Below are 16,315 nucleotides of genomic sequence, written 5' to 3'. Positions count from 1 at the left end.
CCAAGCAGCACCCAAATCCCAGGGCCATCTTCCAGCATGGCCATGCATCTGTTTTTCAAATGCCTTTTATTTCTGGTGTGTGCATTGCTTTTTGTTTTGTAGATGAAGGGATATCTGTGTGCTAAATAATGGGGTTCTTCAGTTTCATACAGAAAAAAGTGGGGGGAGGGGAAAGTTGGAGGCAGAAACTCCAAGGGCAGAGGGGTTACCCATTGCCAGCTGAAAACATGAGTGCACCATGAGGAGCTGCATTAAGGAAGATCCATGCTGCTGCTCAATTTGGTGTGACGTCTCCCCTTAGAGAAGGGATGAACACGGAGAGCTGCTCACATCCTGTGATCCAGGATGGGTGTGAACCACCTGCTGCAAGCACGTGGAACTGCCATTGGGAGGTCAGCTGTTTTTTGGGTCAAGATATGGGACCAAAAACCAGGGCCAGGGAGGCACTGGGAGACAGGGCTGTGTCTCACGGAGGGCTGTGAAGCATCCTGCTAAATGAGTTCTTTGTTTTTGGGCAGCTGGTGCTGGCAGAGCCAGGGGAAAGCTGACATGGAAACTCGCCTGGGAACTCCTGTGGCCAGGGATGGATGGCTCCAACTGATGGCAGCTCTACAGGCAGGCCTTTATGCCACTTGTGTAAGTTTTAATCAACATTGCACATCCAGCATGAAGTTCTTTAAACCACAGTGGCTTCGAAAGAGCCGGTTTGCAAGGGTGGAGAGCATCTGCCACTCCTCTGGAGTTATGGGAGGCTGTGGGTGGAAAACAAGGTCCTTTTGAGGGACGGCTTGCGATGGCACCACAAACCGTTGGCATGCAGGGCTTGCCTGGCTGAGCTGGAGGGGTAAAGGCTGCCAGCCTGTGTGTGGGGAAACCAAAACAGAGGGGGTTGCCTTGGCAATGCTGGCTTGTCCACATCCTGTGCGCTGCAGAGCAACCGCAGTGACTGGAGATGGAGGTAAGAGTTTGAAGAAAAGCTGCAGTTTACTGGAAACTGCTATGCTGTGTCACTGTGGCAGAGGGGAGAGAGCTGGAGGTCATTTTGCTAGTCAAGTTCTTTAGGCCCAACATTCAGCAGGCTCTTATGTCTTCATGAAGTTCCCTCCAACCTAATGAAGCTCAACCAGCTTCTCTTTGCTGAGATGCCACCAGATTCAGACAGGAGTGAGGCTGTTCTAAAGGTGCTCCCTGCATCCACAGTGAGAGCAGCAGCAGCTCTGGGGCAACTGAACTGTGGTGTATGCCCAAGTATTTCTGGATTATTTCAACATACTCTGTGCTCTGTGGCCAGCTGCAACTCAGTACTTGTGGAGGTGACATGAAATCAACTGACCTACAGCCACCCCCATTTCCTTAATGCAGATGAGACCACACTTGGTGCAGTTGATGCTGCAGAGTGCAAAGCAGGAATCGCATTATTAAACAACCATTTCCGTCTGTTACTGGCTTTATGTCAGCTTTCTACCAAGTTTCCATTGCAGTGACAGCTGTGGTTCAGGCAGGGAGAAGCTAATTTTTGTTACAGCCTATGAGCTCCCTGATCCACCCAGCAGAGACACAGCTATGCTGTCACACGAGTGGCACCTATTTTCCCTGCTTGCACCTGCAGACTTAAAGGAAAACTGGATGAAACCTGACACCGAGGGTGAGCAGTTTCCTTAGCAGGGATTGCACGTTGCTGTTTCGGAAATGGTGACTAAGAAGGATTTTGCCGCCGGTCTCCCAGAACTCGCAGCAGGCTACAAGACCTTCCTCAAACGTAAAAGACAAACACCAAAAGCCACCACCCAGCAAACACGGCCAGCTGAAGCTTCATCTCGTTCCCACCACCATCAAACCTTCCTGCCAGAAGCCACTCGTAAATTCTTTCATTCCCTAAAGGGAGTGATTTGGAAAACGACTGATATGGATGTTGGATAACAGGGTTAAAGTGAAACTATTTTGCAAGCTGCTGCCTGGAGCCCACTCGTCATCACGGTCTGCACACGCGCGGCTGCCGTCGGCCCCGGGATCACCGAGACTGTGGCCAAAAGATCAGATTTAAGTTTAGGTGAGCGCCACTGTCATCCCTGGATACACAGGGAGCTCCTCAAAGCCATCCTGGGCTTCTCCAAGCTACGGTACGGGCAGTGCCATGGCTCTCCCTGGGGTCGATCGCGTGTGGTTTTGGTTACAAGAGACACAGGAGGCTGCCAGAGGAGCTGTGGCTGCCCCATCCCTGAAGTGTTCAGGGTCAGGTTGGACGGGGCTTGGAACAACCTGGTCTAGTGGCCGGTGTCCCTGACCATGGCAAGGGGGTTGGAACGAGGTCGTCCTTAAAGTCCTTTCCAGTCAAACCGCTCTGGGATTCTGTGGTGTTCAAAACCTGTGGAGACAGCTCGGGTGTCCCAAAACCCCGGTGCCAGGCAGACTGCCCCTGACACACGTCCCCTGAGAGCTGCCTGCTGCTCCTCGCTCTTTCCCCAGTGCCCCCTCCCTCCCGGGCTGCGCGAAGCAGATGCTGTGGCCTTAAAAAATAAATAAAGGGCGAGAAAACCCCTGGATTTGGGTAACAACAGCACGGAGGATAACGCCTAGGGAAGCCCAGCCCCGGGATCCCCCTCCCGGGTACTCCCCTGGACCCCCGACCTACCTCGGCGCCGCGGCCCCGTCGCGCCCGCTCGTCCCGGCGGCAGCTGCGGGGGAAATGGGACGCCCCGTCCCTGCCGTGGCGTCCCGCCCGCCTCCGCCCCCGGCACGGCCCCGCCGCCCGCCCGGCCCCACCTGGGGCTTCCCCCGCACCCTCCCTCGGAGCCCCAAACGGCGCGGGACACACGCACCCTGTGCGGAGCGGGCCAGGCGCAGCAATCTAGGCTGGGAGAGAGGCGGGGACGGGGCTCAAACCAGTCCCGAACCTGCTTTGGGAAAGAGGGAGGGAACCAAGTGGCTCTCCGGGCTTTGGTTCAGCCCGGGTTTTCCCAGAAGCGTTTTTGGGAGACTGCAGGGTGGTGATGCCCTGCTGTGGTGGAGAGGGCAGGGTAGAGCTCCAGCTCCCCAAGAGCAGTGCCAGGAGTACCACCCTGGACCCACTCACCACTGCCACCCTGCTCCCTCTCACGTCCACCCAGCACCCCATCACCACCCTGCATGTTGTCACTCCTGCACTGCCCTGACGTCCACCCTCTGTCCCTAGAAAGGGACATTGCAGCCAAGCAGGAGATGATGGAGCATCCCCAGGGACTGCCCCTGGTCCATGCAGCATCCCAGGAGCATTATGGGTGCTATACAACCATGGATAATGATGGATGTTTCAATCTGGGAAGGCACTTCTGGCTCTGCAGGGTTTAGTGGTGGCCTAGGCATTGCTGGTTAAGGGTTGGACTTGATGATCTCAGAGGACTTTTTCAACTTAAATTATTCTGTGATTCAATACTTTCAAACTGTGATCCCAGTTCCATTGGGATTGTCACCCCCACCCTTCACTTGCTACTTTCTCTCCCACTTATTTCTTTTTTAACACCATTGCAGTGATATCCAGGAATTGCTGAATCCCAGCTGCTTTCCAGTCCAGGGCTCTACAGCCTCCACACAGTGTTGTGATGCTAACAACATCTGGGCAAGCTGCAACTAGAAAAATGTTCTGCTGGAATTTTTCTGGTTGAACTGAGTCCTTTTGGATTGCAAAATCCCAACATTTGCCCTCCTTGCCCACCTTCATTCTCCAGAGCCATTGTCTTGGCTTTACTGCTTCAGCCTCGGTGCTGACTTCTTGAGCTGGGCTAGCCAGGGCTATCTGACCCTTCAAGGCTCCTGGAAAATATCCTCAGGTTTCCAGTACTGTGACTTGGCAGTACCAGGAGCAATGCAGTGCTGGGAATAGGAGGGAAGAGGGATAGAGAGGAATGGAGGGATGGAGGTAAGTTGGCTGCCAGCCTCTGCTGCCCTCCTGTCTTCACTCTACTGCTGGGCATGGAGAGGTGAGAGGTCATCAGAAACATACATTGTAGGCTACAGCTTGTGCTAAGTGCCTCCTCATAGCCTTGGGGAAGGTGTTTTTATTTTGTGGGAAACACCAAGCAATTTTTTCCCTGAAGATTTGCTGCTTAATGCCAGGAACTTTTCCCTTGGCTTTATGCTGCAGGATGAAGATCCCTGGGCTTTGCATCATGTGGCTCACTTCATCTCAGCTTCTCATATCCCAGTTCACCCTATTCTGACTCATTCAATCCCATCTCTCCATGTCCCAGCTCACCCCTTCCTATTTCTCCCTTGTTCCCTGACCCTATCCCAGCTCACTGCTTCCCAGCTTACCCCATCCCAGCTCTCCCCACATAGTGAGCTGCAGCCACTCCCTCTTTTGTGGGTACCAAATCCCCCTGTGAAAACATCTTTCCCAGGGCACACAGAAGCCACCTGGGTGCTGACAGTCACCTGAGGGGTACCTGACCACTCTACAGCACCAGATAGCACAATGCCACCTTTGAACCCCCTCTAATAGGATTGACTAAAAATATTTCATATCAGAGCTCTCCAAAGGTGAGCATGTCTGAAAGCATTAGGCTTCAGGGTTCCTGTGCCTGGGAAAGTGAAAGCCCAGCCTGTCCCTGGCACCTGGGATATTTGCTTCATTCCCTGTGCAAACAGCCTCACTGGGGCTCCATGCTTTCATATTACTAATTTAATTTGGCAGAGGCTTTAACAAGGGAGGAGCCTTGCACCTTCCCCGGATTTTCGGGGGCCCCCCTGCACACGGCTTCAGGCAGGAGTGCTGTGGTGATGTGGCAAAGGTGGTGGGCACTGCTGCTGTCTTGGAATGCTGCTACCTGTGAAGGAGAGCCTTGGTGCCATCCAGGGTGGTGATGTCATTAAACTGAGCTGGGAAGAATCAGATAGACTTTAAGAAATTTAGAATTAATGCAAGAATATACAAATATAGTCAGTCCACTGCTCTGTCTAAGCCAGCATCCTTCTCCCCAAAACTGACCTCTAAAGGTCCCTTCCAACTCCAACTCAAATTCCATAGTGGTCTCTAGATGTTTTGAATTAATCTAAACAGCATGTGATGCTGTGGATTTCTCCTGCAGCAAGGTGTGCCAAGACTCCTTCCAATATGGCATGACAAAAAGGTACATTTGCAGGGATTTCGAACCTGCCACCTCCTCATTTTGTTTGGCATACAGCGTGTCTGGGATCCAAGGGATCATGCTTTGTTTCTCAGAAACTTTAATGGGCGAGAGGAAGCCGTGACTCAGCTGCTGATGAATCACTGCAGCTCCAGATTGTCTCCCTGCTTGCTGGTGCCCCTCAAACACAGGAACTGAGTGAGCCCGTGCCAGGCAAGCTCCTGTCACCTCATGGGATGTCAGCCTGAGCCCAGGCCTGGGACCAGCTGGAAATCAAATCCCACCTCCAGCTCCTGTTTTCCATCCATTCTTCCCAAAATCCTTATTTCCATGTGATACCAAAGCCTTTCCCATGCCAAAAAAGCACCCCCAGAACTTCAATTTCCTCCTAAGACCCCCTCAACCCCTAATTTGATTTTGACAACACTACTTATTTTACACTGAAGATAGAAACACCCTCTTGCTTCCCCCTTGTTTCATTTAGTTCAGCTAATTTTGTTACCAATTTGCCCTGTTACACAGCTATGAGCTTTACTCCTTGATAACACCCAGCTGGTACCCAGGGTCAGTTTATTTGGGGTTTTCTCAGCATGGTGGGATGGGGAGCAGTGGTAGTATGATTGCAGACATGATCACACCTTTCTTTCCCAGCTGCTTCCTCTGCTCTCTGGTGGTGATTTCTATTTGCAGACACTAGTCTGACTTAAAGTAAGCAATGGAAAACTCTGCTCCCAGAGAAACATTCCTCTCATTTTTCCCCCATGCTTCTGCCTTTTCCTCTCCCTCTCCCCCTCCCACAAAAAAAGCCTGCAGTTTAAACACCAAAAATAACGCATGCCCTGGTCATAGTCTGGATAAAAATAGCAGCTCTCGGTATTTAGCAGCAACAATGTGTTTTCTGACTTTGGAGGAAAATGGGGAGGAGGAATGGGATGGGATGGTGACTCTCGATGCAGGAGTGTAGGACAAACACAGAGCTGGTGTTTTGGGATAAGCTGCTTCATCCCCTCCTCTCCCTCGTTTGCTACCAGCTGGGCTCTGTCCCCACCAGGGAGGGGGAGCTCTGAGGGTAGGCTGGGCTCAGATTCCCAGTCCCACCTAAGTCCCACCTTGGGCTGCCCTGTTTAGGTGCTTCCCTGAAGTGTTGGGTCTAAGTCCCATGTAGGCAGTGATGGGGGCAAATGCTGCTCTTAGGGAAAATGCCCCAAAGCTGGTGAATTTTTGGGGGTGCCTCATGCCCACTCATCACTTGGGAGGCTTTGCAGCTGGGCTTGCCAAGGTGGGTCAGGATTTGCAGGATCATCTCTCCCTGGTACTTAGACAAGAAGAAGGTAGGGAGTGAGGTAGGGTCCTCAGGTGTCTCCTCAAATACTGCTTGGTGCTTCTGTTGAGAAAGCTGTGGTGTAAGGGACCTGTGTGCAGGTGAGGGGGAGGGTGGTATGTGTCTGCTCAGGGCACAGTTCAGTGTTTGGGCTGTTTAGAGCTGATTGTTTTGTGCGTGTGAGCCTTCAGGAACTCCTTCCTGAGGAAATCCTACAGGCAGCACTGGTGGCAGGCAAGGAGGAGAGGAGACACACTAGGAGGTGGGGAAAGCGCCCGGGCTGGGTGAGTCCTGGCAGTGTGATGTGGTGCCTTCCCGTTTGGGAACACTCAAAGATCTGTGATGTGAAAGCCAGGGAAGGAAAACCTGTTGGTGAATGGGAGTGCTCCTTCCCCCAGCATGGAAATGGGGTCAGTGGCAGCATCCAAGGGCTGGATTTGTGGAAGGTGTGAACCAAAGGCAGAGGGGCAAGTGATGCTTGGGCACAGTTTGGTGCCCCCAAGGACCAGCATATGCCCCCAGTTGTAGGAAGTGGTGGCACATGCCTCCTCAGCCACCCCCAGGGGTTTCCCATGCTGGATGGGTGTCAGATCTGATCTGCCAAGGTTGATTTTTAGGTGAAAAACCGGTTGTGCCGGCCATCCCCTCTGCTACAGTCCTTCCTCTGGCTCAGCCCTGTGCTGCTGAGGAGCAATCAGTGGCCATCCCTCAGTGCTGGCTTCCCCCAGAGCCTAGCTGAGGTGGACAGGGAGAGCTAATCCTGCTTTTTAATGATATGCAGATGCCAAATTAGTAGTAGTATTTTGATTATTTTCATTATTTGTTCCCCTCCATAAGCCACTCCCATGGGGGAAGCTGTTCCTGGAGATCTGTGGTGAGCTGATGTCCCTTGGCTCAGGATCACATGAGGATTTTGGCTGGTGGTATTGGAGCCATTGGAATGTTCTGTGCTGCCCTTGGGGCTTAGCTCCTGCCTGGGGGTGGGACTATCTGACCTTTGTTCTTCACAGTTCAAAGTCTTCCTGCTCCTCATTTGTTTGCTACCAGAGGGGCTCTGTGGGGAGGATGCAGCTGGGTGTCAGGGCTTGGTCAGCTTGTTGGGAGCTCACCCACCTGCCAGAGGGAACTGAGAGAGAAATGCAAATTGTGGTGGGTGAAAGAGGAGAAAAAACAACCATGACCTTTCTTCTGGTGGTGTTTTCCCTCTTTCTGCCCCTCTGTGAGGGAGAGCAGGTTCCTGTATTTTGAAGGGCAAAGTGACCCTCAGACAGGGGGCAGAGGCAGCCTCAGGTTGTGACTGGAGAACCAATCCAAGGGGTGAACAGGGAGATGCCTACTGTTTTTGGCCTGACTCGAGTGCAGCCAGGGCACTTTGGACCAGGAGCAGGGACAGACACTGTCCCCAGGACTGGGCTCTGATGCTTCTCCAGCCCCATCCCCTCTGCTGCTCCTCTCCCAGGTGCCCATTTCCAACACCTTCTGATATTCTTAGAGGGAGTATTTCCTGCCTCATCCCACTCCATCTCTTGCTTTTAAGGAGGATTTTTCTCGTAGCCATTTACAGAGTTGCTTCCTTCAACCCCCTCTTTTGTTGTGATATCAACAAATGCAGGAGACAGCGTGAGGACAAAGGCCTGTTGTGGTGAACAGAGGCAGTTTGTGTCCCCACCACGTCCTGGTGTGCTCTGCTCTGCTCTGCTGGCCAGCAGCCACGCCAGGCCCTGGTCCCTGTGAAGGAGCAATGCCAGGTAGATAACCTGGGTGGGAGCAAGAGATGCTCATGCAGCCATGCTGCTGGGAGAACCCTGCTTACAGGATTTCTGCATCCTCTGGTGTTCCTGCTGACAGCAGAAAGCAGTCCAAAAATACTGGGAAGGGAGAGAAGTGCTGCTATGAGGACAAATGAAAGATGGGTTCACATTGAGAGAGGGCAGGGTTAGATGCAATATTGGAAGAAATTTTTCCCTGTGAGCATGGTGTGGCCCTGGCGCGGCTTGCCCAGAAAAGCTGTGGCTGCCCCATCCACGGAAGTGTCCGAGGCCAGGTTGGATGTGGCTTAGAGCAAGCCAGTCTAGTGGAAGCTGTCCCTGCCCATGGTAGAGGGGTTGGAACTAGATGATCTTTCCAGGTCCTTCCCAACCCATTCTAGGATTGATTCTGTACTTGTTGAAACAAGTTGCAAGCAGAAAAATTGCTGGCTATAGCACAGGAAAAGGGATAAGCCTGGAGGCTGTTATTCACAACATTCCTCAACTCAGGGAGAGTGGGACACATCAATAAAATTTAAAATCCCTGCATTTAGATTTGATGAAAAGAGATTATTTATATTTTTTTTACACTCTACATAACTAAACATTAGAGCCTGTAGCCCCAGGAGTTAAAAATATAAAAAAATGGGAATGAGAGTTTTAAAAGGCATGATGAACACATGCTGTCTTATAAGGCAAAATTAAAATCTGGGAATGTTGAAGATGGTGCTATAAAGATCACATCTCCTAAGCCATAAAGCAGCTATGGCACAAAGCTGCCCCTTCATCAGCCTGCCCCAGCCTTGCTCTTGGAGGCGTTGCACCTCCTTCTGCTGCACTCTGTTCTCCTGGGCCAGCATTTTCCTTGTGTTGTCTTTGGGCTGAGGCTGCAGGATGTGTTGTTTGGAATGTGTTGCTTGAGCTCTGGGTTTGGGATCGGTGCCCAAGGTCCTTGCTGAGGACCTTTGTGCACCCTCCTGATGTTTGCTGTTGGAACAAAGTTCCCGAGCATCACTCATGCAAAAAGGGGACTTTGGTAAGAGGGCTGTGATGAAATATCTCTGTGTAAAGTGCAGATGGGGGGGCTGTGGTGGCTGAAGAGTAGTGTGGCCTGCCTGAGAAGGCATGCTTCTTGGAGTGGCTGGAAATATGAGATCCCACCACATGTAGGACAGTGTCTAGATTATGATCATGGCTCTGAGCTGTGCAAGGGCAGAGGGGTCCAAAGTGACGAGGGTGGTGGGCCCATGCGATGGGGCAGGAGCTTGCCAGGGTATAGTGTGATGGGGTAAAACACTTCCCTGGCTTAAATCAAAACTTGTAGTGTCTAGAAAAGGGCTTTTTCCAGTTCTCACTCCCTTCTCATCCCATCTGAAACCTGGAGTTGGGCCTTGACTGTGATTTTGGGAGGTGGATCATCCAGAAGGATGCTGCAGCTCCCCATCTTCTGCCTTCTCTAGGTACCAACCTCAGAGTGATACATACCTGCTTCTTGTTACTGGTTTTTGCAATAGGAAGACTGTATTTCCTCCAGGTGAGCTTTTTGAGGGGTTTTCTGCAGGAAATGGAAGCTCTGGGGGCCTCACTTGGCTTCCAGATGTGGAAGGTGTTGCCCTTCTCTTAGAGACCATAAATGAAGCACTCTGGGCTGGGTCAGCTGCTTGGCCAAGCATGGTGAGACTGGGATGACAAGTACCAGCACAGGTAACCCTTTCTCCTCATCCCAAACGCATATCCATCCCTCACCTCCTCCATGCACAGGCCTTGCATGGAAGGTCTTCCATGGCACTGGCTACCTTCAGACACAAAAAAAAAAAGTTCATTTATTCCAGACAGTGGAGTCCACCAGGCTTCACGCTGTGTTTTTGGCGTACTAAGGGTCATGGCCAAGGTGGGATATCCCCTCTCTCACAACTTCCTTTTTTTGTCTCATGAATCCGAGCAAGAAAGAGAAGTTGAGAAGTTGCCACCAAGAAAACTCCCCTGTTTTGTCTCTCTGAAATCAAATTTAGAAAAGATTGAAGTGGTCTGGCGGAAGAGCTTCTTTCGAGTTTTCTCATCCTGTCTGGCTACGTGTCACATGTGAAAACTTTAAACAAAGAGATTTGTTAGAAGTTAAACAAAGTCTTCACATGAAATAAGAGAAGAATTTCAAAATCTTCTGAAATTCATATTTGTCCTAGAGATTATTGCTAATCAGAGCTGGGATTTTGTTTGGGGTTGGTTTTTTTTTCCACTGGGAGTGTATTCCACTGGAACAAGCCTTCCAATCTGTTTTTTGGTGGGGTTTCCATCATCTTGGGAATAGATTGCTGCTTAAATCAGGCAAATGGTTTTCACTGAAGATTTCAGGGCTGTTTCCCTTTGCTCCCAAGCATTCATACCACAGCTTTGCTTTCTCTGGCTGTAAATTGCAGAGACAAGAGCCTCTCTAGCTCATGAGAGCAGCTAAATTTATTAGCAAAATTTCTCATGCTAGGCTGAGGCCAAAGCACAGCTCCCTGCCTTCCTGTGGTTAATGGACCGAGCATGCTGACCTGACTTCGTGGCCACGTTATTGCCATTTATTTTAACAGCACAGTTGGGCCAGGGGGGACTTGGGAGTCTCTGGTCCCACCTTCTGCCCAAGGGAGCCCTGCGGTTGGATGAGATTGCTCAGGGCTTTATCCAGGCTGGTCCTGAACACCTACAAGGATGAAGATGGCACCACCAGCCAAAGCTGGGCTGCCCCAGAACTTCCTCCCACTGTTTTTTAATTACATTGCATGTGCTAGATCTATCAGCTTCTCTGTTCCTCCAGGTATGAATGTGAATCTGTGCTAAGCCCCCCATGCTCCTCCCATAACCAAAGATCAGGGATAGGGGATGCACGTCCCTTCTTGGCATGAGGCTGGGACTGGAATGCTGCTGGGCTTGGATGCATGAGGACCCTGGTCCCACCCCACATCCTGGACAGGCACACAGCTCACTCCTTCAGAATCTTTTATTAATGTATAGAAAATGCATTAAAAAAAGGAACTATACATAGCCTAAGAGCGGTCAGGACTAAAAATACTAGTTAACAATGGTTAACAAGCGTTGATCCCATTCTCCAAGCTACATTTTCATTACAAGGTAGGGAGGGTTGTTTAATATATTATTTATTTATATTATAAATTTTATTTATGTATTTATTTACTTTTCTCTTCCCCCTCATTTGGTTGCAGTGGTTTGTATTTGAGTTCATCAGAACCTGTCCAAGGCATTTTGTCGCCTCTCTTCTCCCTTCTTAGGTTTTTGAACTTTTTTTAACATATTCAAAACATGTCCAGGATAACACCTGTACACAGGGGGCTGCTTGTTCATTTAGGTCTTTGTGTCACCATCCTTCTGAGAAACCACTGCCATCTGAAGAACTGCAGGCTGGGTATTGAGGCAGGTCTAGGCATCAGGGTCTCCCAAGGGAAGGGTCCTTCCCTCCCACTTACCCAATTTCCCCTCTGGAAGGGGCAAGAAGCTGCCACCACCATCAAGATTTTAGGAGAGGGGAAGGTGAGCCTGGAGGTGCTGGTGGTCCCCTGGGAGCTCTGTTGGGTTTTATGGCCATCCCAGGGAACTTGGCTGGCAGAAACAGGGGCGGGCTTCTTGTTTGGTCCCAGGACAGAACCCTTTGTTAGTGGGTGTGAGCATGAATTAAAAGGTTTTTTGGGATGAGAGTTCATTGCTGGCAGTGTTTGGTAAAGTCAAGACTTGTAGGCATGTTTGGGGGGCACAGGATAGGGGGAGCGTGGTGACTCCTGGATGTGATGGTGGGGACATAGCAGGAGGACAGCTCTGAGCTGGGATGAAGGTCATGTGCTGGCGTGGAGGTGGGGCACCAGGAGGGGACTTTGGCTCCTGCTGTATTTTGTCAGGTTGCTCTGAGCTTGTTCTGGGCATGGGGACACCACTGGCTGAGCCTTCACCAGCTACATCACCATGAGTGAAGGTGGCATGAGCTGTGCTTTCCACATTTGGGCACTTCACCTGGGATAAGCATCCCTTTAGGAAGGAGGCAAGAGGTTGGGGCATGAGAGTATTTAGGCTGGTACTAAGCTTTGAGAGGCCTGAGGTAAAGTAATGCAAAGAAGACGAGTAGAAGCAAACTTCTCCCTAACCTTTCTGTGGATACTCTCTCAGTACCTTCCTACCAAAACCCAGCTACCCTTGGGAAGATACTGGCCTCTCCCCTTCTTGAAATTATTAATTTATAGATGCTATCACTTTACTAAAAGCAGCTTTTCCTTCCAGGACTCTTTTTTTCTTTGGTTATGTTTCAGTGCAGTGTGCAATGGGAAGGTGGGCTTGGAGAATGGAAACAGAGGGAAATGAAAATTGGGCAAGAGATGAAAGTCCCTTCGTGTTCCACTCCAGGATTTTGGGGTTAGAAATAAGAGGTGTCTTTGAAAGGCTGCAGGGGTCATGGGCACACAGGGTGGTCTGCTGTGTGAAGGATTTGATGTGCTGCTTCTTGCTTCCTGTTACACAAGATGGCATCTTGCAGTGGATAATGTGGTTTGGGTAACAGCCTCCTTTCTGGGCTCTGGAACAAGCCTGAGCCACACAAACCCAGGATGGTAGTGGAACCACCAGAGCCCAGTGATAGTTCACATGCTGAAGCCAAGGTCTCTCAACATGCACCAGATCCAGGCTTGATTTCTGGGAATTTCAGGGCCAAACCTGGTCTAGCTGGAGAATGAACTAGCCCATCCAGTGATGGAGGGTGAGAAGAAACTACTTAATCATGGGGCTGTTCTGTTGCATCAACATTAAGCACAAATTTGCTTGAAACTGTTGGCAGGAGCTTTGTAAAAAATAAAATTAAGGCAATATAGAAAAATAACTTTCTGGGATATTATATCTTATTTATGGACAATGTGAACAGGGGAAAATGGCCCAAATAAGCAGGCTGTCATTGCTGGTTGTGTGCCTGGGCTTGGGTTGGGTTACCACCAGGAGAAAACCATGATGTGTAGAAATCTTTCCATTAGAAGATTGTAGCAACTGTCTTTCACCAATGCCATGGAAAGGTGACGTCCTGGTATCACGAGAGGTCAGGGACCAGCACTGGTGTATAATAGCACTGAAAGATTGGATATTGTCTCCAAGAGTGTCTTTCATGACTATGAAGTTGGGTCAACTGGGCTGACTCATCCTGGTTACAGGACTTGTACAACGGATAACAGACATGAGGAGGGAGGGAGAAATATATGTCAGTAACCCTGTTTAGAGAATAATCAGCCTTTTTGAGGACCTTATATTGAACCCTGAAAAGGTTGACAAACTTTGATCTTCTGTTTGAGTCTTTTGAAAAGAGAGGTTTCTTGCCTTTCACTTGACTGTGAGTGATAAGTGTGTGTTTCCACTGACATCTCTTCCTTTCACCTGGGTAGGTAAGAAAACAGCACCATCCACTGCCAATCTCTGCTGGTTATAACCACTGCTCCGTTACAGCTTTTGTTGGGATATTTCTTCCTATAAATTCTTGATGGTTTGGGAAAAAATTTACTCTGCTGGTCTACTAAAAGCCTCCTTAGGATTTAATCAGTTCCATCTGCTGTTTTTCCTTGGCTTTCGTGTCTTAAAGCAGTGTTGAGTGCTCAGGAGGCATGACATACCACCATCTGTGACAGTGGCCATGTCCTGCAGGAGATCCCATCATCTGCAGCCTCTGACTCACCTGTTCCTCAGCTGGTTGACTTGTTGCCTGATTTGATGCCAAGGGGAAGTAAGAAGGGACACCTCATTTACATATGAGGTGTTGCTGAGCATCCTTTCTCCAGGTCAGCTTGTAAGCTGACTACATGAAGGGCTGGGCCCTGTATCTAGTCTTGACCTCAGTGTTAGCTGTGATTTCATGTGCCAGTACATGGCATGGAAAAGGAGGTTATGTTTCCTGCTTAATGCTCTTCTTCAGCTCTGTAGCCATAGTGAGTAACGTCAGAGCATTAAGGAGTGTGACCATGTAAGATACACTGGCCTGAATTATAAGCTACTGCAAAGATGCCTTTATGTTGCCATCTGAAAGATGTTTTTGAGACAAAGCAGCTTCAGTGTGATAAAACCAGACAGCAGTGTTTAGCATTTGTAATGTTCCTTTGGCTGCAAATCCAGTGATGAGATGCATTGTCCTCGGATGCAAGGATGAGTCCCTTCTTCGATACCAGGCCAGTGACAATGCCCAGCATTGATCACAGTTCTTGGCAGAGGAGTGACTTTAGCATGGTGATCATTTGGGCTGTGTGGAGGTGGGGTCAGTGACAACAGGGCACAGACAGAGCTATCCAAAGAGGCCATCTTCCTTGAGACAGGAGAAGTTAAAGATGGGAAGAGTGAACTCATTAATTCTTCCAAGGGCCTTGAAGTGCACCAAAATCTGAATGGAATCCTTTCCAGGAGGGAAAACAGTTGATTTCCTGTTAACAGAGATGGCAATACCAAGGCACTGAGATTTGTGTCTCTCTTGTGATGGCATTGAAGAGGGGTGGTGTAAGAGCAGGAAGGAAATGGGCATTCCACAGCTTGCACTTCCCTTAGCTGCATGGTCATAATTCTCTGTGTGCGTGAAGGGCCATAAACAGGAACACCTGAGCTGTGACAGCTGTTGGCTTCAGGTTGGACTGCAGTTGTGTGGTATCTTTTTATTGCTGCTTCTTCTCTGAGACTTTTGTTTGGGACCAATTACCTCAGTGAGAAAGAGAGGATCTAGACAGCATGACAGAATGTAGAAGTAACAGGTGAAATGGGTCCTGGATTTCAGGACCACGAGTAGAGATTTTTCTCCTTAATCTTCTAATTTAAGTTCTTTCTTCTCCATCAGTTTCAGCATAGCCCAGGCAGATGTCATGGACCTGGAGTGGGCTGAGTTCAGCTTGGAGGAGTGGGGCTGGTGGAGTAGTTCTTATTCCCATACACCCCATGCACACGAGGATGATTTTGTAGTGAGACCAACACATGAGCTGTGGACTCTCTGGAGTTTGCCTACATATGCAGATATTTGCCAAGCCCTCCTGTGAAATTTGGAGATGGGATGAGCCTTTGCTCGTCCTCACTCAGTCCCCATGTGTCCAGAGCCTGCACACAGGGAAGAGATAGGCCCCTGCCTGCTGGAAGAGTTGGTGTCTACAGGATGGCATGAAGCTTGGGACCTCCCTGCCAGGAGTGGGCAGGGAGAGGATGGGTGTCCCTGGCCATGACTGGGCTGGAAATGGCCACACCAAGGTACGTGTGGGGAAGGTTTCTGCCACAAGCCCTGTGACAAAAATTTCTAACAGGGTTTGCTGGGGATTTCTATGTCTTTTAAAAAAATATCAAAAAATCTGTCTCTTTCCTTTTCTTCTCATGTTAAGGGCCAGAGTATTGGGACAGGGAGACTGGAAATTTGGTATTTCTCTGGGACAGATGCAAAGCAATGAGGTCTTTCTTTTCCCATGGCCTTTCCTTGTGCCATGGTTCCCTCCAGCACTTGTGGGGGGCAGGTTGCTATCTCAGACGAGTAGTAATTTTTTTCCCCTTTGCATATTATAAAATACAAACAAATAACAGAAAAGGTCAGGTGGTGGGAGGCAGGAGGGGTTCAGCTGGCTCAGAGCTGTAGGGACCGTCGCTTCCTCCCAGAGATGTTACGGTGGTTGTAAGGTCGCATCTTCATTTCCACAAAGGGGATGGAGAACTCATGGCCTTTCCAGTGGTACCAGTTAATACCCTGGCAGGAGGGAGAGAAAGGCAGAGGGTAAGGAAAATACAAGAAACTAGAGTGGGAGAGGAAGGAAACAAGGTTGATTGCTGTAGAGAAGCCAGAAGGAAAAACTTGCTATAGCAGAATCAAGCAACTCCCCTGCTTCTATGGCTTGATTGTTTTTTCCCACTGCTCAAAGGCTGAGCAAATTTCATGTAGGTAATTTTTTTAATCTAACACACCACAGAAGATTACTATGGCAGTCCATGTGAGGCACAAAGCATTAGCCTAGTTGGCTTGAAGGTGGCTCCCTTTTCTCCATCTGGTGTGGGGTTATGTCACCAGTTCTGACTTTGGTGCACTAATCACACAGCCCCAGCCCTACCCTGGGCTTGCTGACATGTTTCCCTGGAAGAAATTCCAGAGGCTTTCCGCCCAGCTCTGCCCT

The 16,315-nt window shown here is 49.7% G+C and overlaps 1 protein-coding gene and 1 long non-coding RNA gene across 2 annotated transcripts in view; one reads left to right on the top strand and one right to left on the bottom strand.

The window, feature by feature from the left end:
• The first annotated feature begins 712 nt into the window (after window positions 1–712).
• Window positions 713–16,315, top strand: part of LOC111932578 (uncharacterized) — a 49,410-nt gene continuing 33,807 nt past the window's right edge. The window contains exon 1 of the long non-coding RNA XR_015273969.1: window positions 713–2,050. This is a non-coding gene — a long non-coding RNA (uncharacterized LOC111932578). The remainder of the gene's footprint in view (window positions 2,051–16,315) is intronic.
• The window catches only part of TNR (tenascin R), a 32,872-nt gene continuing 27,696 nt past the window's right edge, over window positions 11,140–16,315 (bottom strand). Inside the window, exon 21 of the mRNA XM_023931697.2 lies at window positions 11,140–15,894. Coding sequence (XP_023787465.2) covers window positions 15,775–15,894 — 120 coding nt within the window. The 3' untranslated portion in view covers window positions 11,140–15,774. The remainder of the gene's footprint in view (window positions 15,895–16,315) is intronic.

This window comes from Cyanistes caeruleus, chromosome 9 (assembly GCF_971803275.1).
Source record: "Cyanistes caeruleus chromosome 9, bCyaCae1.hap1.1, whole genome shotgun sequence".
NCBI lineage: Eukaryota > Metazoa > Chordata > Aves > Passeriformes > Paridae > Cyanistes > Cyanistes caeruleus.
The sequence above is the reverse complement of the archived record's forward strand: the minus strand, read 5'-3'. Positions and strand labels throughout refer to the sequence as shown.